At 45.0% G+C, this 24408-nt stretch overlaps 3 protein-coding genes across 3 annotated transcripts in view; 1 reads left to right on the top strand and 2 right to left on the bottom strand.

The window, feature by feature from the left end:
- Nucleotides 1-11325: 11325 nt before the first annotated feature.
- Nucleotides 11326-14786, bottom strand: LOC26527623. Its single transcript, XM_032728343.2, has 3 exons — nucleotides 12230-14786; nucleotides 11567-12143; nucleotides 11326-11495 (listed from the first exon to the last, which is right to left on the bottom strand). The coding sequence occupies exons 1-3, from the start codon at nucleotides 12441-12443 to the stop codon at nucleotides 11351-11353; spliced, it is 936 nt and encodes a 311-aa protein (XP_032584234.1). The 5' UTR covers nucleotides 12444-14786; the 3' UTR covers nucleotides 11326-11350.
- A 5322-nt stretch (nucleotides 14787-20108) lies between these two features.
- LOC26527406 (MICOS complex subunit Mic10) lies at nucleotides 20109-24369 on the bottom strand. Its single transcript, XM_015166131.3, has 2 exons — nucleotides 24188-24369; nucleotides 20109-20297 (listed from the first exon to the last, which is right to left on the bottom strand). The coding sequence occupies exons 1-2, from the start codon at nucleotides 24270-24272 to the stop codon at nucleotides 20161-20163; spliced, it is 222 nt and encodes a 73-aa protein (XP_015021617.1). The 5' UTR covers nucleotides 24273-24369; the 3' UTR covers nucleotides 20109-20160.
- LOC6572007 (forkhead box protein P1) overlaps nucleotides 23988-24408 on the top strand; it is a 106362-nt gene continuing 105941 nt past the window's right edge. The window contains exon 1 of the mRNA XM_044007854.1: nucleotides 23988-24014. Coding sequence (XP_043863789.1) covers nucleotides 24003-24014 — 12 coding nt within the window. The 5' untranslated portion in view covers nucleotides 23988-24002. The remainder of the gene's footprint in view (nucleotides 24015-24408) is intronic.

Genomic DNA, 24408 nt, shown 5'->3' with positions numbered 1-24408 from the left:
GCTGCTATTTTGCGGCTCACTCCTCATTCGCGCACAGCTCCAGCAAAGTCGCTGGCCAGTGCGCGAGGATCGGCCAACAAAACGCGCCTACGCCCCAGCACAGACAACCGGTTGGATTCATCGCGTGGCAGGCATCGATGGCGAACCAATCTCCCAATGGCAACCCCAAAAATATGCCTGCATGCTCCTCGTCTTCACTTGGAACACTTCACTCGACACACTGCACTCGAGCGCCGTCGGTCCACTCTGGTAACTCATCCACAAGAAGACCCGGCCCGATGCCAACATGCCCATTTATACCCTCTGCTGCCGCGCCGCCGGCTGCGTAGGCGGCAGCATATAACGGGTCCTGTGTCCTCTGTTCAGCCCACTCTAGCTTTCCCGGCCTTATGGCTGAATTCCAGGCAGGCTACGGTATCGCCTTGATACCGTTTTCCCCACTCTCACCTACACATGCATACATAGCCCTTCGGTGGCCGAACATCCAATGCAAGTTCTTCTGCTGCGTTGCATTGTTGTTGGCCGTTTATGCATCTCGTCGGTAGTGATTGTTTTATATGTCGCTGTGTGTTTTGTTGTTGGCTGTTTTAGTTGTCTCTGCACGTTTTGTTGTTGGCGGTTTTAGATGTCGCTCGCTTTGACATCTTCGTGCGCTAGCGATCGCTGGGCAGCCGACGTAGGCCCTTGACCCTTGCCTACGCTCGCTTGCTCTCGCTTCGCTGTGTGTGTGTGTGCAGAAATGCTTTCGCCTGGAATGCGTTTGTTTTTGTTTTCCGCTTTTCGTTTTCGTGCGATTAATACATAATTTCAGCTGCGCGCGTTGTTGTTGCGCATGTACCGTATATGAGTGCTGCTTGCGCATGCACTGCTTTGTTGTTGTATCTATGCATTGCGCATGCACCGACAGCTAAGTTTTTCGGCGCAGTACTGTACACTGCTTGCTGTCGTGCGCGCGCAGTTCAAACACATTGTTGTTGCGCACCCACATACCGTAATTTTCCTGGTGGCAACTGTGGTTTTCCAGTCACAGATGCGTTTCGCAGCCGAAATTATGCATTTTTGAGCAAAATTTTGTCGTCTTATTTTTTTCTTCTTCTTTATTTTTTGATGAGAAGCAATACACTTCGCTGTGTATTCACTCCCTTTTTTTTTTTTTTTTTTTTGGAAAAAAAAAAAAAAAACGGCTCTATTGCTCACCCGTGTCTCCTCTCCACGGCTTGAGATCCGCCACATGCGCCGTCCTGGTCCGCTTCTCTGCCTCCGACCTTATCCGGCAGATGACTGGAGACACAAAACTGGCCACTATATATGGGCCTCCATAACGTGGCGCCAGTTTTGCTGCGAATCCCCCTGCGGCATTAGACAAGTGGCGTTCCTTTGCCCACACCTTGTCACCTACGGCCGGCTTCCACTGCCGCCTCCGTAGATTGTAGTGCCGCGCCTGATCCTGTCCAGCTCTCTCCAGGTTCCGACGCACGATCTCAAACACTTCGCGCATCTTGCTGGCTCTCTCGACTGGTGTCTGTGCCTCCTGGCCTGTGCCAATCGTTTGCGCGTCGAACAGTGATTTGGGCAACCTAGGCTCTCGCCCTTGCGTGATGAAGGCGGCCGAATATCCTGTGGATGCTGACACGCTGCTGTTGACCGCCAACGTCAACTCCGGCAATGCGTCGTCCCAGCATCTCTGGTCCTCTCCAGCGAACTGCGCAATCATCGTTTTAACGGTCCTGTTGGCCCTCTCAGTGGGATTCTCTTGAGGTGTGTATGGTGCTGTCAGCTGGTGGCGCACCCCAAGCTCCTCTAGAAACACCTTGAATGCCCGACTGGTGAATTGGGTACCATTATCCGTAATGAGCACCTTTGGCGTGCCGAACCGTGCCAAGATCCGCTCTCGAAATGCCTTCTGGAGAGCTGTGCTATTCGCACTCCGCAGCGGCACCATCTCCGTCCATTTCGAGAAGCGGTCTATGAAGACCAAAAGCATAGTGTTACCATGCTTTGATCTCGGCAGTGGGCCAACAAAATCGGCACAAACTGTTGCCCATGGCTCCTCGGGCACCTGTGTCAGCATTTGCCCAGCAGCTTGCAGCTGACTGGGCTTGTATCGCTGGCACACCTCGCAGCGCTGTATGTATCTTCTCACATCCCGGTACATACCTGGCCAGTAATACCGCGCTGCCACCCGAGCGATAGTTTTTCGACTCCCAAGGTGGCCAGCGGTGGCTGCGTCATGGTTCTCCTCCAGCACTTGTTTGCGCCGGTCCGCCGGCACGCACAACTTCCATGCAGCCACATCCTCGTGGCCGGCTTGATGAGGGATGTGCCGATATAAGTTTCCAGACTCTTCCATATAGTCTGGAAACTTATGTGGCGCCTTCTTTATGTCTTGCTGAAGCCTGGTGAGCCAGCGACATCCTGTCCCAGCTGGCGTCTCCTTGCTCTTGACCAATCGACACGCCTCCTCTCCCAGAGGCTGCCGTGAGAGCGCATCTGCTACCACATTCTGCTTGCCCTTCCTGTAGCGGATCTCGAAGTCATACTGCTGCAGCTCCAGTGCCCATCTGGCAATCCTTCCCGTGGGGCTCTCGATTGAATTGAGCCACTTCAGAGCCATATGGTCAGTGACCACTACAAATTTGTAGCCTTCCAGGTATGGCCTGAGCTTTCGTATGCCCCAGATTATAGCCAGACACTCTTTCTCAGTAGCTGAATAGTTCTTTTCAGCACTGTTCAGTGTCCGGCTGGCATACGAAATGACGCGCTCACCATCCTCCGAGGTCTGCGTCAGGATTGCCCCAAGCCCATAATTGCTTGCGTCCGTTTGCAAGCAAAATGGCTTCGAGAAATCAGGGCACGCCAGCACCGGTGACTCCGTCAATTTGGCCTTTACCGTCTCGAACGCTCTTTGCCGCTCCTCCGTCCACTCCCACTTCGTGCCCTTTTTGAGCAGTGCATTTAGCGGATGCACTGTGGCTGCAAAATCTGGCACAAAGCGGCGGTACCATGAAGCCACGCCCACGTATTGCCGTAACTCTTTTACGTTTGTGGGTGGCTTCAGCTCGGCGATAGCGGCCACTTTCTCTGGATCCGTGCAAATGCCATCCTCCGTGACCTTGTGACCCAGATACTTTAGCTCTTTCTTGAAGAAATCGCACTTGTCGATGTTGATCCTCAAGTTGGCTGCCCGCAGTCGCCGGAACACCTCTCGTAGGTTGTTCATATGCTCCTGTCGCGTCCGGCCGATGACGATGATGTCGTCCAGGTAGGCAAAGGCATGGGGCATCATGTCTGGGCCGATCACTTGGTCCAGAGCTCGCTGAAACGTTGCTGGCGCAGAATGGAGTCCAAATGGCATAACTTTCCACTGAAAGAGCCCCTTTCCTGGCACCGTGAATGCCGTCAGTGGTCTGCTGGCCTTCTCCATCGGTATCTGCCAATACCCATCCTTCAAATCCAAGCTGCTGATGTAGCGCGCCTCTCGCAGCTGGTCCAGAATGTGATGCACACGCGGCAAAGGGTATGCATCTTTGATGGATCTGCTGTTTAGCTGTCGAAAATCCACACATAGCCGCCACTTCCCATTCTTCTTACGAACCATGACAATCGGCGCGCTATGTGGGCTCTTCGAGGGCTCGATGCAGCCTTTGGCCAGCAGCTCATCCACCTGCAGGTTGATCTCCGCCTGCATTTTTGGATTTTTGGGGAAGTAGCGCTGCTTTATGGGGCTGTTATCCTGCATCCTGATCCGGTGCTCCGTGATCCTGGTGGTGCCCTTCACATGCTGGAACTTCTCCAGCTCATGCCTCAGGAAAGCATCCACCTCTGGGTCATCGTGCATAGGCGTTGGCTGTTCCATTTTTGCCTCCATCGGCGTCGCTGGGTTTGCCTCCACGCTGGCCACAACCACGGATAGCTTCTCCTCCGGCTGTCCGCTCGACTGTGGAATTCTTGGCTCGACCTTCAATGTCAAACCACCGCACTCCAGTGTGGTGCCCATGCTGGCCAAGAAATCCCAGCCCAGCACTAGATCTTCGATCACTCCTGGCAGAATCAGCAACGGAATCTGTATTTGCCGATTCCCCAGGCTGATCGTCGCCTCCAGTTGCGAGTCCACCTGACTGCAACTGCCGTCCGCTAAGCGTATGCGCCGCCGTGTAGCACGCACCACGCCCACTCCTCTGAGCTCGTCAGCAAGCTTTTCGCTGATAAAGCTGCTTGTGGCTCCCGTGTCGATCGTAGCTCTTTGTTGAGTGGCTCCAATGGCCACGATCGCCGACATCTGGCTGCCTTCATCCAGGAGGCGGCCCACTAGTGCCTGGGGGCTCCTGACTGCTGCTCCCGCTCGCCCCTGGATGGCGGGTGTCGCTTCTCGTTACCCGACTGACAACAGGCAAACGTTCTTACTCCAATGCGCCCGCACTGCCAGCAGAAATCCAGCGCCTTGTTGCGACACGTAAACGCGCGGTGCCCCTCCTGGCCACACACTCGGCATGCCCTGGCTGGATTCGGGATGTGTGTCCTTGCTCCGGTTGCGCCTGTCCTTGGCGCAGGAGAAGGCTTCGCCTCATCCTCCATACGGCGATACTCCACATCGCCTCCAGCGTCGTCCATGGCCATCAGTCGTGACCGGCCATGCCGTGGCTGTTGTCGCAACCTCTCGCGGCCTGGCGTAAGCGCGCAGATCGGGCAGGCTGTTATTGTATATCAGCTTCATTTCGCGGTCTGCTCCATAGCGCAGAGGCCGCATGAGAGTCTGCATCTCCACCATGTAGACTTTGAAGCACTCATCTACCATCTGCCTCCGGCGTTTGACGTCATCCTCCAGCTTCTCCAGATAGCCTCTGGGCAGGAAAAACTCCTGGAAGCTGCGCACGAATGTCGCCCACGCCGTCCAGTGCCGGTTGTTGGCCACGTACCATTTTAATGCCATGCCCTTCAGCAGCTCTGGCATCGCCCGCGGGATCATGTCCAGATCCAGGCCATAGGTGTCCGCCGACCACTCCACCTGCTCCAAGAACTCCAAAGGCTTTGTGGTGCCATCAAAGCGGAAGCTCCACTCCCGCACTTGTTTGGCCACCTTTGGATATTCCTGAGCTGTGCTGTCGTGTCCTCGTGGCCTAATTTCCGGTTGCGGGGTGGATGTGGCTCTCATCTCACCCTGCCGCGTGCCCTGCAGTCGTGCTGCTGCGCTTGTGGAGGGCACACAGAGCCGCGCCACATGCGCAAGCTCTGATTCCAGGTCGTCCTCCGTGACGGCGGTCGTTGCCTCATCCCTGAGTGAGGCACGGCGTCCATGCAGTCGCTCCAGCTCGGCGATCCTCAGTGAGAAAGGAATGCTTCCTTCATTCCTCGCAACCCACTCGCCAAACTGCCTCCGCATAACGTCTAGTGTGCCTGACAAGCTCACTCCGAATTCGTCACCATAACGCAGCACTTCATCTTTTTTAAGATTGTATACCCACGCTCGCACCATATTCACAAGTATTCACTAATCACACTCTTATCGCAGGGCCCCACGTTGGGCGCCAGTTGTAACGAACCTTCGGTTTATCCCGAGTCTAAGCTGGGCTAGTTTCAGCTGACTGTGGATTCGTTGCCAACAAATTTATTTGTTGAAGCCCCTGCGATAATTAATTAGTCTTGTGGTTTAGGTTTTATAGCGCAGTGGTATATTTTCTTAAATAAATATGCAATGTACAAGTCACTTATTTAAATGGATGCTGGCTCGCTGGTTTGCTTAGCGACGCACACCTACTGAGCGCTGGTTCAACGCACTCCGGCTGGGAGAGTGTTGTGCTAAACACGCTAGCTCACTGTGAGGATTTGAGAAACGCCAGGATCTGGATCTGTAAACTCTGGCGGTTCGCCAGCTATGCCGATCTCTCCTACTATCTCGCTCACTCACAGCACAACGCTAGCTTCGTTCACTCACAAGCACTTCTCTTACGCACGGCTACGCGAACTCACCCAGGTGTGCAGGCCTCGCTTACGTTGCTGATGTGCACCGATGTCCTGATCGGCGCCTGCTGATGATCTGCAAGGATTCCCACTGGATGTCCTTGCTGTTCCCACGATGTCCTTGCTGTTCTCACGATGTCCTGGGAGTCCTGTATTACCACTCGCGTTGACTTGATTTCGACACTTCTTCACTTTCACTTTTATAAATTTCGACGGCAACACTCTCTCGTATCGTTTCGACTCCTTTTTGACTTTTCGACTCCTTGTATGGAGCCGCTGGTGGCCTTTTATACCCCAGCCACAGGCCCTGCCTCGTGTGGTAACGGGGCCTGTTCGGCTCTGGAGCGGGGCCTTCCTGCTGCTCGTGCCCATACAAACGGTAAAGTGGCGTGATCTGGGTGACGCCACTTTCCCGCCAAATTGCGTGGCAGCCTCCCATTGGCCGAAGTACCGTTGTTGCCATGCGAGTGAAAACGTCCACTGCTATCACCCGGCCCGAACGGCACCTCGGCTAACGGTCACCGATGATCGTCGTGCGTGCGACGCGAACCCATTGCTGAATCTGTAGGAGCGAAAGAGCCCGCCTCTAACAGGACTTTGACCCCCTTTCCAGTGCGAGGGTCGCTCCTACAGTATTCGCGTCGCTGTGTGGAGCAACATGTATATGCACGTATATGCATATAAACGCACAGCAAATACATACGTTTATATACATTAATACGTGCATACCTATATTGCTCCTCACAACATGTCTAGTCTATGTGTTCTCTGGTCAGTGGTACAGCGAACCAGTAGGAGAACTGGGTTATGTTATTAACCGAATGCTGTTAACAACATAACATTGTGTGGTGCGGGAGGAGCAATTCTTGTTAATGGGATCTGGCATTAACAGATATTAAGGCGACCCACCATGCCCACCCTACCTTGATCGCTGGCTACCTGCCTTTATTAACAGCGATCCCATCCCCAGCTTGGAGAGCTAAGAAAACCTACAAGACGCGCCGCATGGCGCATGATCAAACTTAGTTAAATTTCATTACATTTAATGTAAACATATAATTATACATTATTGTTTTGGGTAGAAGGCAAAAGAGAAGATACAGAAAACACAAAAAGAAAAGGGAGCTTTTGTAGAGCTTTTTCTCTCCGATCTAGATCAGCTTATCAAAATCTAAATAATAAGAAGATTATTGCCTATTGCATTATGTTTTTAGACTCATTCACGAAAGTGAAATGAGTATATTGGTTTTGTGCAATGTCCGTCTTGCTGTCCGTCCGTCTGTCCGTCAGTCCATATGAACGCAATCTATTTCGGCGCTATTGAAGCTAGAAATTTGGAACACATACTCGTGTATATCTCCAAACTATAAAGTGTTAAAATTTTCCCGATCCGCCCACTAGGGGCGTGGCAAATCGGAAAATGCATTTTCCGATATACCAGAAATCATGTTTGTTGAAAAGCTAGAAAGCTGAAATTTGGTATAAGGGTCCGCGCCGACCCAAGATCACAAGCTATGGCGGATATATCTCCGCCCATTAGGGGCGTGGCAAATCGGACAAAACTGTATCTCCTAAAGTTATAAACCTAGAATGCTGAAATTTCGCACGTAAGCTAATGTTTTAATTCTATGAAGATGGGTGAAAAAATTATATATCTACGCCCACTAGGGGCGTGGCAAATCGGACCTGAAGATATAGTGATTTTTCGAATTCTGCTATATTTTAGGCACTATTGATGCTAGAGATCTGAAATTTAGTATATATACGCGGGTTGACCACCCAAGTCCAACGAGCTATGGTAGATATTTGTCCGCCTATAGGGGGCGTGGCAAACCGCAAAAGTTTATATCTCCTACAGTTTAAGAGCTAGAAGCTTCAAATTTGGATAGTTAAGTTACTGGTGGCCTCCTCTATCGATGCCCCAAAAATAATTTTTAAGCCTCTTTAGGGGCGTGGCATATCGAAAAATACCCTGTAATTTTCACATTTTTTGAGCGTAAGAATTCAAATTTTGCATTTAGGTAACCGGTTGTTCGTTCTAAGAACTGGCTAAAATTGAGGAGTCTTCGGCCACTAGGGGCGTGGCAATCGGCATTTACAGTGCCCGAATTGCGACATTTATATGCGTCAGTCATTTATTTATGTATATGTACACATAAGTAGGCTTAATAGGCATTGATAGCACGGAAGGAAACATTTTTATAAAATTAATAAAATATAAAAAAGCTAAAATAACAAAAATTTGCAATTTACAAAAACGTGTTTTCAGCGGGATTTGAGCTCGCACCCAACCCAAACAGCATGTTTGTCAAAATAGGTAAAATAAAGATCGCCGGCGCTTCAGCCTACAGCACCACCGCGTCGTTTCGATCAATAGTAGTTAAAACGAAATCACATTATTGTTATGACGCCACATAGCAAAGAAAAGCCAGTGTAGCGGCTGGAATTTCAAAAACAATGCAAAGACAAATAAATCGCAACGGGATTCTTAGAATATGCTAGAGCACGCATTTATGTGTACATACATACACACATACAAATGAGCGCGTGTATAAGGCTGGAATGCTTGATGCTATGCGCGCAGGCAAACATATATAATTATATATACATATGTATGTATTTGCGTATATGTATTTGAGGGCTATTTAAGAAGAAACAAATTTAAACTTATAAAATTATTCGACTAAGAAAATGAAAAGTATTAAGTGCCATTCAGTCAAGCTCGCACCTTCCCAATAAAATATCTATTTTATAAAAAACGAAATATGTATGAAAAAAAAAAAAAAAAACATAGTAAAGGTTCGAACCTCCCCTACTCTAACATTACTTGCGTCGCCCTTAGCACCCGCGCCACTGCTTTGATCGAGCAATCAGTTGCTAAAATAGAATAGCTTAATAAGAGAGCGTCATCAGACAAAACTACAGTAACGGCTAGAAAGTCCAGAAATCAATCGAAATTCTAAGAATGTGAGAAAAGGCGCGCTTCTGTCTGTACGCAAAGAATAGACGATGAGTGTGTGCACATGTATAGGAAAATCGCGCTGATCTGCTGATAGTTTGAAGCCGGTATCTATATGGATACAAATATATATTATTAAAAGTCAAAATTGAATAAATTATATTATATATATAATTTAATTTGTAATTTGAATGCAATGATGCAATGATCATAGCAATAGATAGCTATCGATGATTTTCCAATTTTAATGGGATCATGCCCTGTTTTTTGTTGCGCACTAAGCTTGAAAATTGTACTATATACTCTGGTTGACAACGTTTGGGCTGTGAATGAGTCTTCTGCAATCGGTATCGCCCGACTGCAACGTTCTTACTTTTTTTTCATTAGAGTGGCCGATGACAGTCGTTCGCTCGCGATTTTTTTAAATAAATATATATATAGCGCCAGGAGTTGCAGTTCCTCCCTTCATACCCTCTTCCCTCTTCCCGATGACCTAATGGCCGGATCAAGTGCGTGCACTGCATAATCACTCTTAATCCACCATCTGCGCAATATACTGTAACACTTTACACATTTGTGATAATATAGCAAGACTAACGTAACTGCACCACACTCTGGCGACTGATGTACTTAAAAGGCTCAGAGAAAACCTTTTATACATCACCGATAGGCACAAATTTGATATATTTGTACCAAATATGCTAAACACGCCTGCTACATTCCATGTATCCGAAATTGATATAAAGATATTCAAAGGCACAATGGCCCAAACGGTCGTAGATTTTGTCACTCATACCAGAGTTCGATGGAAAGGGTGAAAATCTCCGTAGTTTCGTGGATGCATTAGAGCTTATAGATTCCACGAAGTAGTAGTGATAAATCTTATAAAAACAAAGGTAAAGGGTCGTGCACGTAATTTGATAAGCAATGAGCAGAGAATTTCTGCCATTGTTACGCACTTATCAAAAGCAGTTGAAGGTGAATCTGTAGAGGTAATATCTGCAAAACTCCTTAACCTGCAACAAAAGAGCAAGACTGCCAATAATCAATACACCCAAGAGGTGGAAACCCTGGCAAAGGCTCTAGAAGGTGCATATATAAGTGATGGTTTAACGTCTGAACTAGCACACAAATATAGTACGAACCTAGCTGTGAAAGCAATGACACAGAACTGCTCGTCGCCGGCGGCGTTCACGCTTGGCTGTCTGGTTCCGCTCCGGCGAATTCTCCGTGCTGGAGCTGGGTTGGCGCAGTAGGCGTCGATTCTCGACTGTGCCCGACGCGTAGCGTAGGGAGGAGACTCCTGCCGGTGGCTTCCCTCCAGTATTGGACCGACGCTGGAAAAGTGGTTTAGCGCCGCCACTTTCTCCAGGGCTTACACTCTCGGCACGGATTTTGTCCTCACCCCTACGGATCCACAACCTTTTGGCTTGGGGCGACGCCCTCGCGTCCCCCCCTCTGGCCACGTCCCGCGCCGCAGTCTCCGGGGATCTATAATCTCTCCTGCCGCTGGGGCCTCCTCCTCTTCACTCGCCGTCCAACGCGTCGGACTCGCTCACCTGCCCCCAGGCATCTGAATGTACACGGTCGTGTGATTCGACCGCATCAACATTACGAGGCCATCCAGCCGAGAGGCCACGTTCACTGTTGAAGCCTTGCTCCGACTCCTCTCTCTCTCCATGTCCACAAATTCCTCATCGCTACTGATTTCTATGACCTTTTCCATCTTCGCAATTTCCTGCAAATTTAAAACCTTTAATTCTCTGGTTTTATTCGTGTTAATGACCGAAATGGCCCTGGCCCCGGAATCGATTTCCCTCGTCGTCCAACCGGGAGTAACCTCGTCGTATAATGCGGCGGGTAAACATGGCTCCCGCCCTAACATTAGGAATGCTGGTGTAAACCCCGTGGAATTGGCCACACTTGAATTGACCATCAGCGTTATCTCGGACAATAGTTCATTCCACGAACTTTGATGGCCCTCGATGAATTGCGCTATCATACTCTTCACTGTGCGATTCGTCCTCTCCGTTGAGTTCTCCTGCGGCGAATAAGGTGCCGTGTATTGGAGTACCACCCCCAAGGATTTCATGAAGGACTTGAAACTCCTGCTCGCAAACTGTACGCCGTTGTCGCACACGAATGTCCTGGGCACTCAGAACCTGCTCAGTATACGTTCCCGGAACGCCAACTGTAGCAGCACGGTAGTGGCTCATCTCAACGACACATCGGTTGTACTAGCGACGCGAAGTTTGGTACGAAGCGCCTGTACCAAGATCCGCTGCCATTGAGATCAGTGCTGCCAACTTTTTACCAGAAAAAAAAAGCTGTTTTTAGATGGAAGAAACGGAAAAAAAAGCTGAAAATTTTTACAAAAAAGCCTAAAAAAAGCGGTTTTTATGGTTTGATTATTTTCATGTTTTTTTTTTTAATTTACAAGATTTTCAGCATGCTATCTAATTCGTCGCGACTAGCATCGCTTTCAGAATCGTACGATCTATTAGTACCTATCATGCGAAGATAATTTGGAGGAACTTTGTATTCATAGCAGCATTTGCCCAGTCTTCGCAAACCATATCTGTGTGTTATATTAAATAAAAAAATAATATATAAATCGGTATCATCTTTTCACTCTTAATAAAATATTACCTTATGCTAAGAATACTGTTTATTGTGTTCAGGCTCATTGAGTTCCTTAACTTGGACTTTACCAAGTTAAGCTGTCTAAATACGCGTTCCACCTCCGCGTTGGACCATGGTAATGAAAACATTTGCAGGGCAACAGCTGCCAAGTCAAGGAATCTGCAGTTGCCGCCAGAATCCTTGTAATTAGAGACTTCATTCCAAAATTTGGAGCTGTCATTGATGTTTTCCCACTTGACTAGATTAATATCATAGTACTGCCGCTCAATGTCGGCTATTCTGTCTACTTGGAGATGCTCTTGGCTAACGGCAAGTTGCACAGAATGACAAACACATTTTACCAAAATTAGCTGTGGAGCCTCCTTCTTCAATTCCGTGTAGACACTCCTGTTTATGACAACCATAACGGTAGCATTATCGGTACCAATGCCAATTAGATTTTTTATATCTAATTTGTATGACAATAACACGTTTTTCACGCCATCAACAATGCAAGTAGCATTACCAAATTCTAGTTGAACCAGACTTAAAAATGTTGAGACGAATTCACCTCGCGGAACGGAAAAGTACTTAATTACCAAACCTAAATAAGTATTCATATATAAACATACATGCAATACATGAAATTAAATATATTAAAATAACAAGAACAAATATTAAGATAAATACCTAAAAGTTTTGTAACGCTGATGTCCGTTGATTCATCGAGTATAAGGCTGAACTTAGAGTCGCCTATATCGCTGCACAAATCTTCGTAAAAATGACGCGCCAAAACATTTTTTATAATACTGGTGCATTTTGTGCGATGAAGCTTTATTCGCCCGGCTGTTGCAATATCAAAATGGCTGCTGCATAAATTACCCAAATGGTCTACCTGTGCCATAGCTGTGTGCTGTGCAATAAACAGACACAATGCTGCTTCCTGTTCCAAAGCTTTTGTAGGCAAGGTACCAAAATCAATTTTATTCTTTTGCTGGAAGCCACCCAACGCACTTGTGTGTTTTTCGTGCTTGCATGAGCACGAAGATCGCTCAGCTTTGCAGTTATTGTAGTCTTACAATAACTGCAATAGACCCTTGTGTCGTCCATGTCATCCCTGCGAAGCCACTCCTTGAATTCTTCGCTCTTTATCCAAGCATCACGGCACTTTGGCTAAAAATTTGTAGCCGAAAAAATCCCACTTATTGTGATCACAGTTTGTGTAAAGTAGTGGTGGTGATATTGGCGAATATCGATATAAACGTATGATAAAGCTGCCACTCTTTGACACATTTGGTATATTTTTACCAAACTTCTTCACAGGTTTATCGAAAATGGAAGATTTTAATACCAAACTTTTTTAACAAGTGGCAACCGCGCTGCTACATTTTTTCATTGGTGGCAGTATTAAAAAAAAGCGAAAAAAGCCAAATTCATTTTTTAAAAAAAGCCAGAACTCCCGCTTCCCGCAATTCCCAAATATTTCCCGCAATTGGTCTTCGGAAACAGTCAGATTTGACGGGAAAAAAGCTAAATTGGCAGCAGTGATTGAGATCTGCCAGTAACCGCTCTTTAGATCCAGCGAGGATATAAATCGTGCGTGTCGTAGCCTTTCCAGAATGTGAAGGATCCTCGGAACAGGGTACGCATCTGGGATCGAGTGGGCGTTGAGCCGTCGATAATCTACGCATCTACGCCACTCCCCAGTTTTTTTTTTGACTAAGACTATGGTTGCTCTGTGAGGGCTCTTCGACGGCTCAATGGCTCCAGCTTGAAGTAGTTCGTCCACCTGCTCATCTATCACTATGCAGAAAGTGAAAGTGAAAGCCGGATTCTTAGGATAGTACCTCTGTTTGAGAGGTTTGTTGTCCCTCATCCTGATACTATGTTCGGCTATGTGTGTCACTCCTTTGAGGTCTTCGAAGAGTGCCAGCTCCGCTTTTAAAAACTCCTGCAAATCGTCCTCCAACTCGTCCGGCCATTGCTTACTGCTGGGCGTGGATCATATATTTTCTCTCTGTTCTGTCTCATCGGCGGGCCCTCTCCGGGCTCGCCTCCTTTTCCAACTTGATTGCCTTGATCTCTAGTGGCCGCTCCCTGAGTCCACCCTTCTGGTCCTCGCTCTGCTCTGTCGCTCCCGCGGGAGGCCCAGCTCCCCTTCTCTGATACAGTTCCTTGCTTCCTTTTTTCTTATCCATCCTCGCCACCGGGAGATCCTCCCCAAGCTCACGCTCGGGCGTTCCTTTCGTGTCTCCACTAGCGAGCCAGTCCTGTCCTCTTCCCTGCGCGCTTTTCCATCCGACGACGGCGCTTCTTCCTCTGATTCTTCCACCATCCTCATCACCAACACGGCGTTGCCACTACGCACCGTGGTGCCGATGGCGCACAAAAAGTCCAACCGAGTACGTGGCCTAGCATGGTCGGCATTATGAGCAGAATCGCCTGAGGCGTCTTCCCTGCTAGACTCACGTCCGTCCTTATCATCTTTGTGACGTTCAGGGCTGACCCGTCCGTCAGCCTGATCCTTGAGTCCACGTCGCTGTACTCGCCCCGAATCGTTCGTTGGCGCACGCAGTCCTCGCTTACAAAACTGCGCGTGGCCCCTATGTCGATCGTGGCACTCATCTTTTGACCCCCGATCGACACCGTCGCGACGATCTTCCCCTCCTTCCCTCTGCTCTGCTCGCAACACTCCACCGTACTCCGGCCTTACTTTTGTTTCTCTTCTTTTATTTTACTAGGTTCTGCTTCATTTTTCTTTACTTTATTTTACTTTACTTTATTCCATATTGCTCCGCTTTACCTCGCTTGACTTGAATTTGCTTTATTTTCTTCGCTTTTACTTCGCCTCGCTTCGCTCGTGTTTATTTTACTCTTCTTTACTTAATCTTAATCTATTCCGTTTTATTTTGCTTTCTTTTCTTTTATTTTTTTCTTTACTTTTTTACATTTCGTCTTATTCTATTCCATTTCATATTACTTTCTCATTCTATTTTTACTGTCTCTTAATCGTATCTTCACTTCGCTTTACTGTCGTTACTTTAGTTTTATTCGTTTGACCTCGCTTCTGCTTTATTCTACTTTTACTTTAATTACTTACTTGACTTTATTTTATTTTTGCACCGCTCGCCTTTATTTTACTTAACCTTGCTTTACTCCTCTTCGCTCCGCTTCATTTTTTATACCCTGAACCCATTTTCAATGGGAAATCAGGGTATAATGGTTTTGTTGAAATGTATGTAACACACATACACACACACGCATACACACACAAACGCACGAAATTGTTTTAGTTACAGAGGAAGAAATCATAGTAACTCTCCGAGGTCTTAGAACCAACACAGCTCCAGGGCCGGACGGGATCCCAAATCGTGCGCTAAAGCTAGCCCTCGCCTTGCACCCAAGTACGTTCGCCGAATTATTTAACGAATGCCTGATCCAAGAGACGTTCCCGGCAAAATGGAAAGCCCAGAATCTGGTATTGCTACCCAAGGCTGGCAAACCACCAGATGAGCCATCTTCGTACAGACCGATCTGTCTCTTAGACACCATGGGAAAGGTGTTTGAGAAACTGATCTGCTCTAGGCTGGAGACTGCGATTGCAAGCGTCGGAGGCCTGTCACTAAACCAATTTGGATTCCGGAAGGCCCGGTCAACAACGGACGCGCTTAACAAAGTTGTCGGTCTGGCCACTTCCGCTATTCAAGGCACCAGATGGAGGCACGGGACGAAGGAATACTGCATCATCGCGACCCTGGATGTAAGGAATGCCTTCAACACAGCTAGTTGGGATATGATACTGAATGCGCTGTCACAATATAATATCCCTAAATATCTAAGAGAGATAATAAAGAGCTACTTCAGAGGAAGAACACTGGTATACAACACGAGTGAGGGTCCCCAAACTCATACAGTGTCAGCTGGAGTACCCCAAGGCTCAGTGCTGGGGCCTCTCCTATGGAACATCATCTACGACGGCGTACTGCGCTTGGAACTACCAGCAGGCGCGCACACCATTGGCTTTGCTGATGATGTAGCTGTCGTAGCCATAGGAAAGGAGCTCAAAGATACAGAGGATATTTGCAGCGAAAGTATCAATCGCATACGAAGCTGGTTGACAGGAGCTGGGCTCGAGCTAGCGGCACACAAGACCGAAGTTGTACTAGTCAGCAGTCGCAAAAGAGTGGAAACTGCCAATATAAAGATCGGCAGCGTCACCATTGCGTCAAAGAGGGCGATAAGATATCTTGGTGTCATGATAGACACAAGATTAACTTTCCGCGAGCACTTAGAATATGTGCATAAAAAGGCAGCTGATTCTTGTAGAGCTCTCTCGAGAATCATGCTTAACACGCGGGGACCTAAACAGCAACGACGTCTCCTCCTAATGAGCGTCATTAGGTCTGTCATCCTCTATGCTGCGCCAATATGGGCAAGAGCGACGGCAACGCCGTACTACAGCCGAGGCATTTGCGCGATCTACAGGCTGAGCGCAATCAGAGTCAGCTGCGCTTTCAGGACTATCTCCGATGACGCGGCGCTCGTCATAGCCGGTATGGTGCCACTGGAGTATTTGGTTCGCACGGGCCTACGCGACTCAACGCTGTCAGGGCGAACAGCATCGCACGATGGCAAAGAAGGTGGAATAGCTCAGCTAAAGGGCAGTGGACGCACAAGCTCATCCCGGAGCTTGAACCATGGGTTAACCGCAAACATGGCGAGGTTAACTTCTACCTTACGCAGATCCTCTCGGGTCATGGATGCTTTCGGAGCTATTTGAAGCGCTTTGGCCACGAGGAATCTGACGAGTGCCCCTGGTGCGAGCGAGGGCATGTGGAAGACGCCAACCACATTCTTTTCGAGTGTGGACGGTTCCTGGAGGAGAGGCGTCGTCTGGAAGAGGCAGTGGGCCGCTCCATCAGAGCGGACAACTTAGTCAACGCCATGCTGGAATCGGAGGAAGCTTGGGAACTAACAAGCACTTTCGCGGCCACGGTGATGATGGAGCTCCGCAGAGTCGAGCGACTGAGAAGACGAGCTGTCCCAGGCTAAGGTAGCGCATAGTGCTTGCGAAGCAATGCTTTACGGCCGTCCCGCAAGCACCGCGCGCTATCCTAGCCACCACGCAACTTGCAATATGTTATATAAGTTTGTCAATAAATGAATATAAAAAAAAAAAAAAAAAAACAAGTAAGAAGACTCTAGTCGAGACTGCTCGACTAGGAGATACCCTGAACCCTCTAATTTGATATACTACGCACTACGCACGTATTAGAACGCGCTCTGCTAACTCTGCAGTAAGCAGCGACTGCGCTTGGGCTGCGCTGCAGTGTGGGCAACATTATAAGCATTTATTTGTTGAATAATTTAATTTCTAGACGTACAATCTTAATGAAACTTTCAGAGCGTAATCATATGGTGAAAATGTATGTACATTCCAAAGCACACGTCTCTAGTACTTTAGGGGTGGGGGGTAAATTACAACAAAAATCGAAATTATATAAAATATATCTAAGTCTACATTTCAAATTTGCAAGCTCTAGCTCTAAAGGTGTAGGAGATATAATTAAATAGCTAGCTTTCGATAAGGTTTTTAATCGATAATAAAATATCGGGAGTAGTTATCGATATAAAAAGAAAAACTTGATATGCGCGTGATATACACGGAGCTAGGAAAAAAATTTCAAATCTCTAACTCTTATATCTTCTGAGATCGACGCGTTCATACATACGGACGGACGGACGGACGGACGGACGGACGGACGGACAGACAGACGGACAGGGCCAACTCGACTCAGCTCGTCGCCCTGATCAAGAATATATATACTTTGTGGGGTCTGCCACGCCTCCTTCTGCCTGTTACATACTTTTAACAAAACCATTATACCCTGATTTCCCATTTTCAATGGGTTCAGGGTATAAAAACACAAACGCATACACACACACATACACAAACACATACCCACACAAGCACCCACGAATAAACACGCATGGGCTGCAGTGTGCGCTTACTATGAGAACTTAATTGCTTAATAACTTTTTTGTGACATACGATCTTCATGAAACTTTCAGATTATGATTACAACATGTATATGCATGTATTTGTCAAAGCAAAAGTCTCTAGTATTTGAAATACGCCTTTTACAAATGTGATGGTGAGGGGGGTAAATTTTAGCAAAAACCTATATTGCATAAATTGCATATAAGCATACATAAACAAGTAAGAACGTTGCAGTCGAGCGTAACCGACTGCGGAATACTCATTCACACCCCATCAACAATTTAGTTGCTAAGTTTAGCTCTAATACTGTAGAAAATGCGGTTTTTCCCGATTTGCCATGCCCATATTGGGCGTAGACACCTCATTGTTTGTCAGTTCTTAGAACAAGATAACGGTACCCTAACTGCAAATTTTGAATGCTTACCCTCAAAAAATGTGAAAATTACAGGGTATTTTTCGATATGCCACGTCCCTAAAGAGGCGTAAAAATTATTTTTAGGCCATCGATAGAGGTTACTCGTAATTTAACTATCTAGCTTCTAGCTATTATACTTTCGGAGATATAAACTTTTGCGGTTTGCCACGCCCCCTGTGGGCGGACATATATCCGACAAAGTTTTTTGGTCTTGGGTGATCAGCCGAGTATATATACAAAATTTGAGGTCTCTGGCATCAGTAGTGTCCAAAATATAGCAGAATTTAAAAAAGCACTTTATCTTCAGGTCCAATTTGCCACGCCCCTAATGGGCAAAGACTTATAATTTGTACTTTGACTATACATAATCATAACATTAGCTGACGTGCAAAATTTCAGCGCTCTAGCTGTAAAACTCTTGGAGATACAGTTTTATCCGATTTGCCACGCCCCCAATGGGCGGAGATATATCCGCCATAGCTCGTGGTCTTGGGCGGTCGATGCAGGTCTATATTCCAAATTTCAGCTTTCTACCTCTTCAATTAATATCATTTCTGGCATATCGGAAAATGCATTTTCCGATTTGCCACGCCCCTAGTGGGCGGATCGGGAAAATTTTAACACTTTATAAATCTGAGATATACACGAGTATGTGTTCCAAATTTCAAGTCTCTAGCTTCAATAGCGCTGAAATAGATTGCGTTCATACGGACAGACGGACGGACGGACAGACGAACGGACATCAAGACGGACATTGCACAAAACCAATATACTGATTCACTTTCGTGAATGAGTATAAAAATTTGGAGACTAGCAATAATGGTGTAGGAGATATAATTTTATAACTGGTTTTCGATAAGGTTTTTTATCGATAAAAAAAAGATCGGGGTGAGTTATCGATTTTTAATGATAAAGTTGATATCCGCACTGTAATTACGGACATTTAAAAAAATTTGAAGTCTCTAGCTCTTATATCTTCTGAAATCGACGCGTTCATACATACGGACAGACAGACGGACAGGGCCAAATCAACTTTGTGGGGTCTGCCACGCCTCCTTCTCCCTGTTAAATACATTTCAACAAAACCATTATACCCTGATTTCCCATTGAAAATGGGTTCAGGGTATAAAAATGAAAAATTATTCACAATTAGCTATACTGGTATCTGACTTGAACTTGAATGCTTGTATTCGATAAAAACATAACGGGATGATTTATCGAATTTTATATACACACACACATACACACACACATACACAAACACACACACATACACAAGCACCCACGCATAAACACGCATGGGCTGCAGTGTGCGATTACTATGAGAACTTAATTGTTTAATAACTTTTTGTGGACATACGATCTTCATGAAACTTTCAGATTATGATTACAACATGGATATGCATGTATTTGCCAAAGCACAAGTCTCTAGTATTTGAAATAATTTGAAAAAAAAACGAAATTGCATAAATTGCATATAAGCATACATAAAAAATTTGGAGACTCTATCAATAAAGGTGTAGGGGATATAACTTTATAACTGGTTTTCGATAAGGTTCTTTATCGATAAAAAAAAGATCGGGATGAGTTATCGATTTTTAATGATAAACTTGATAGCCGCGCTGTAAATACGGACATTTAAAAATAAAAAATTTTAAGTCTCTAGCTCTTATATCTTCTGAAATCGACGCGATCATACATACGGACAGATGGACAGACAGACGGACAGGGCCAAATCAACTCAGCTCGTCGTCCTGATCAAGAATATATATACTTTGTGGGGTCTGCCACGCCTCTTTCTGCCTGTCACATACATTTTAACAAAACCATTATACCCCGATTTCCCATTGAAAATGGGTTCAGGTTATAAAAATGAGTTTCAGTCCCACAATTGCCTTGTAGCAAATGCCTTCCTGGTGTACGCAGAGTTATGCTGGTAAGTATATGTATATACATATGTATGTATTGTATGTATAGTCACGCTTCATACAGAATTAATTTCAAACTCTTAAGTGCAAGGGGCACTCGTTAACATAAATCTAATTGCAGGAGACTAACGCGTCTCTTTCGGCATGTTACATACATTTTTAAAAAATATATATACATATATATACATACATGTGACAACAATTGCAATCACATTTCAACTTGAATCATTGGTCGATATTGCTTTTACATACAGCAATTTTTTATTAGGACATTTTATTATTTTACTGAGTTTAAGTTATTTTCACAAGAACTATAGGCCACGCCAACTCCAAAGCCAGCCCCTAGCCAAGTAGGCCACAAACGTCTTCTGAAAAATAATAATGACACAACCGATCCAATGATAAGACCGCCACCTGTAAATAAAAAATACGTTTGTTAGTTTTCTAAGAAAATTTAATATCAATAAAGTGTATTTAATACACGTGAAGTATATGAAAAGCCCCTTTTACGACGATTTTTCATTTCCAACTGGTTTATTGCGAAGCCAAATCTTACTGGGATCTTGGTGATGATCATATTAAACAAGTAAGAAAGCTCTATTCGAAAGCTCTCAACTACGAGATCCCCTGTACCCTTCCAGCAATAGCTATTTCAATAATTTTTTCGTCTTTCTGCTACACAATAAACACGCGATAACACACGCATACACACACACACCCACACAAGCACCCACGCATAAACACGCATGGGCTGCAGTGTGCGCTTACTATGAGAAGTTAATTGTTTAATAACTTTTCTTGTGGACGTACAATCGTCATACAACTTTGAGATTAGGATTATAGCATAGATATGCATGTATTTGCCAAAGCACAAGTCTCTAGTATTTGCAATACGCCTTTTACAAATATGTGGGTGAGGGGGTGGATGTAAGGGTGAAGGCCAATTCTAACAAAACCCGAAATTGTATATGCATATAAGTATACATTCAAAATTTATAGACTCTAGATTTAAAGATGTAGGAGATATAATTTTACAACTGATTTTCGATAAGGGTTTTTACCGATAAAAAATAACGGGATGAGTTATCGATTTGATAAACTCGATATCCACGCTGTATATACGGACATTTAAAAAAAAATTCAAGTCTCTAGCTCTTATATCTTCTGGAATCGATGTGTTCATACAAGAATCAAGACTATATATGTATACTTTGTGGTGTCTGACACGCCTCCTTCTGCCTGTTATATACATTTTAACAAAACCATTATACCCTGATTTCCCATCTTCAATGGGTTCAGGGTATAAAAAGTAGGAAAGATCTAGTCTATGATATCCCCTGTCTATGAAATCTCCTGAACCCATCGACAAATTTTTTCCGTTTTTCTGCTTACACAAGAACCACACACACAGCTTACTATGTGAACTTAATTGTTTATTAACATTTCTAGTCGAAGGACTATCTTCATCTTTCAGATCGTGATTATTACATTGAAATGAGTGCATGTGGCAAAGCACAAATCTCTAGTATTTCAAATACACCTTTTACAAATATATGGGTGAGGAGGTGAATATTGGGGTGAGGGGTAAATTACAATGTTCTGTCAAAGTCTATTCGTCTTTGTATAATGATTCAAATTAATAGTTAGGATTAAGAATACGTAGACTTTTGACAGAAAGATACATATGTACACTGACCAGAGAACACACAGACTAGACATGTAGCACAAAGTTTTTCAACACCGAAAAATCTGTCTCCTCGGGCCTATCAATTTCGTATTTGCTCGGCTCTTCGCTTTTAGGTTCGGGCTACGAAAATATGCGAAAGCCCAATCATTCCGCTTCATGCGCTCGACCGAGATGGTCAAATGTTGAATAAAAGGTGCCTCTAAAATAAATAAAAGAGCCTCTTCAATTAATAACCAAAATCGTTCACACCATTCTAAGTTGAGGTAGACACACGCCAATGTTCATCTCCCAAACAAAGATAAACACACACGCACATGTAAAGGCACACAGGCATACAAATGGCTCTACAATTTATATCCCATAATTGTGAGCAGCGCATCCCATGCGTACACACAATCAAATGTATATACATACAAACATACATATGTATGTGAGCACTTCACAAGATCGACCAAATTCAAATGCTGGGCTTCAAAATTGCTACAGGCAGCCAGAGCTTCACACACAGACATACAGGCTCATAGTACATGTAGCAAGGGACAGTGTGTGTGTGCATGCTCGTCGGGAAAGAATTTTCATTATGCGCACCAACGCTTTCATACCCTTCCCACAAATAATAACGAAAACGCAAATATTTTGTACGAGCTTGGTAAACGGTTTGAAGAGTTCGGAATACTCTTCGCACGTAAGGGAAGAAACGGCAGTCTAACGCGAAGAAATTTCAATTTTCGTGAGCTGCTGCTTGTGCTCACATGCATACATACATATACATATTTGAGAGAGCAAAAAGCAGACAGAGCGAGAGAGCAAGAACAAAAATTGAGCATAGATGCATCTTTTATTTAACATTTGACCATCTCTCTCTGATTGGGCTTTCGCATATTTTCGTAGCCCGAGCCTAAAAGCGAAGAGCCGAGCAAATACGAAATTGATAGGCCCGAGGAGAAAGATTTTTCGGTGTTGAAAAACTTTGTACTACATGTCTAGTCTATGTGTTCTCTGGTCAGTGATATGTATGAGTATTTTTGTTTGTATGTATTCTTGATCAGGGTTTCAAAAAGTTGTTGGCCGAGTCTCTGTAGCCCTGTCCGTCTGACTGTGCGTATGTATGAACGCGTCGATGTCAGATGATATTAGAGCTAGAGACTTGACATTTTTGTTCCTACATCCGTGTATATCAGGCGCAGATAGAGTTAGTTCACTGACCAAAGAACACATAGATGAGACATGTAGAACAAACTTTTTCACCACCGAAAAAATGTGCATTAGGGACTACTCACCTTCGTAGTTGCTCGGCTCCGTCTCTTACGGCTCGAGCAGTGAAAATACAACACTACAAAGTCAGTTCGTTGCGAGCGCTCAAACGAAATGGTCCCATTCTTATATGAAGCAAGGCTATGCGCTATTTGTCCTACTCTCTCTCTCACTCTATCTCTCTCTTTGGTCTTTCAAATCACCGAACTCAGCAGCGCACAAAAATTGAATTTTGTTCGCGATGATCCCAGCTCTTTCCCTTTGAAGTGATACCTAATCATAAAAGCGTTTGTCACGCTCATGCAAACAAAACGTAAGCGTTTGTATGGTTATTCGTGAGAAGGGTATGAAAGCGTTGATACTCATGGCAATGCTTTCGCGACGAGTGTGCACACAGACACACACACTTGCAGTCTCTGGAAACATGAGCATTCGTGGCCTGTGTGCGTAACTTTTGCTGCTTGTAGTAATTTTAAAGCCCAGCATTTGCATTTGGTCGATTTTGTGCTCACAAACATACATACATACATGTATATACATATGTACATTTGATTGTGTGTATGCATGAGATGCTGAGTTCGGTGATTTGAAAGACCAAAGAGAGAGATAGAGTGAGAGAGAGAGTAGGACAAATAGCGCATAGCCTTGCTTCATATAAGAATGGGACCATTTCGTTTGAGCGCTCGCAACGAACTGACTTTGTAGTGTTGTATTTTCACTGCTCGAGCCGTAAGAGACGGAGCCGAGCAACTACGAAGGTGAGTAGTCCCTAATGCACATTTTTTCGGTGGTGAAAAAGTTTGTTCTACATGTCTCATCTATGTGTTCTTTGGTCAGCGGTTAGTTTCTATAAATCGATAGCTACTGTTAATTTGTTATCGGTTATAACTTATCGAAAATCGTAGTCTTCTACATCTTTCAAGTCTCCATATTAAAAACATATGTACCTATTTATTTTATAAAATTTTGATTTTTTTTAATTCTGCCCTCTCCCTCCCCGACCCACCTTACCAATAATTGAAAAGGGCGTCTTTTGTAAAGGGATTTTGTTCAAAAGTCGTCCATCTCGGTCGACCGCATGAAGCGAAATGATTGTGCTTTGTCATATTTTATTAGAAGTAAGACACTGAGCTTTGCTAAAAAAAAGTGCAAAATACTTTACACTTCGTGTTCGGTCTATGTATTCTATGGTAAAGTGGTAAAAGTGGTCGAATTTATAGTGTGTTTCTTGAAAATGAGATTTTGTTGCTATATATGATATATTCACTTCGAAAGAACAGCATTGTGCATTAAGAGACTATTGGTACATTGCATACAAATTTAAACCTCTAATACAGTATATTATATAATAGTAAGCACTCACTTCCTTTAACAATTGTATCAGATACACATCGATCGAACTTCATGCCCATTTGCTCTTCTGAAAATCCCATCTCACTGGTTGGCATTATTATTATTATTTTAATTCTGTATTTAAAGCACTACTCTTTTACAAATGGGTATTTTTAAAAAGGGTTTTCCAATAGAGATGAGCGATAGTTCCTATACCAATTACTTGTACTAAGTATTAACTCTGGTCAGTGT

Source organism: Drosophila mojavensis, unplaced genomic scaffold (genome assembly GCF_018153725.1).
Source record: "Drosophila mojavensis isolate 15081-1352.22 unplaced genomic scaffold, ASM1815372v1 contig_19, whole genome shotgun sequence".
Classification (NCBI taxonomy): domain Eukaryota; kingdom Metazoa; phylum Arthropoda; class Insecta; order Diptera; family Drosophilidae; genus Drosophila; species Drosophila mojavensis.
Note: the sequence above shows the minus strand (reverse complement) of the source record. Positions and strands in the feature narration are given on the sequence as shown.

Bases quoted from the DNA above. Each gene is read 5' to 3' on its own strand.
- LOC26527623 (XM_032728343.2), bottom strand. From the start codon at position 12,443: ATGGCACAGGTAGACCATTTGGGTAATTTATGCAGCAGCCATTTTGAT. The intron at 12,144-12,229 runs GTATTTATCTTA...ATACTTATTTAG, and splicing joins CAGCGTTACAAAACTTTTAG to GTTTGGTAATTAAGTACTTT. The intron at 11,496-11,566 runs GTAATATTTTAT...TATAACACACAG, and splicing joins AACAGTATTCTTAGCATAAG to ATATGGTTTGCGAAGACTGG.
- LOC26527406 (XM_015166131.3), bottom strand. From the start codon at position 24,272: ATGCCAACCAGTGAGATGGGATTTTCAGAAGAGCAAATGGGCATGAAG. The intron at 20,298-24,187 runs GTGAGTGCTTAC...TTTTATTTACAG, and splicing joins TGATACAATTGTTAAAGGAA to GTGGCGGTCTTATCATTGGA.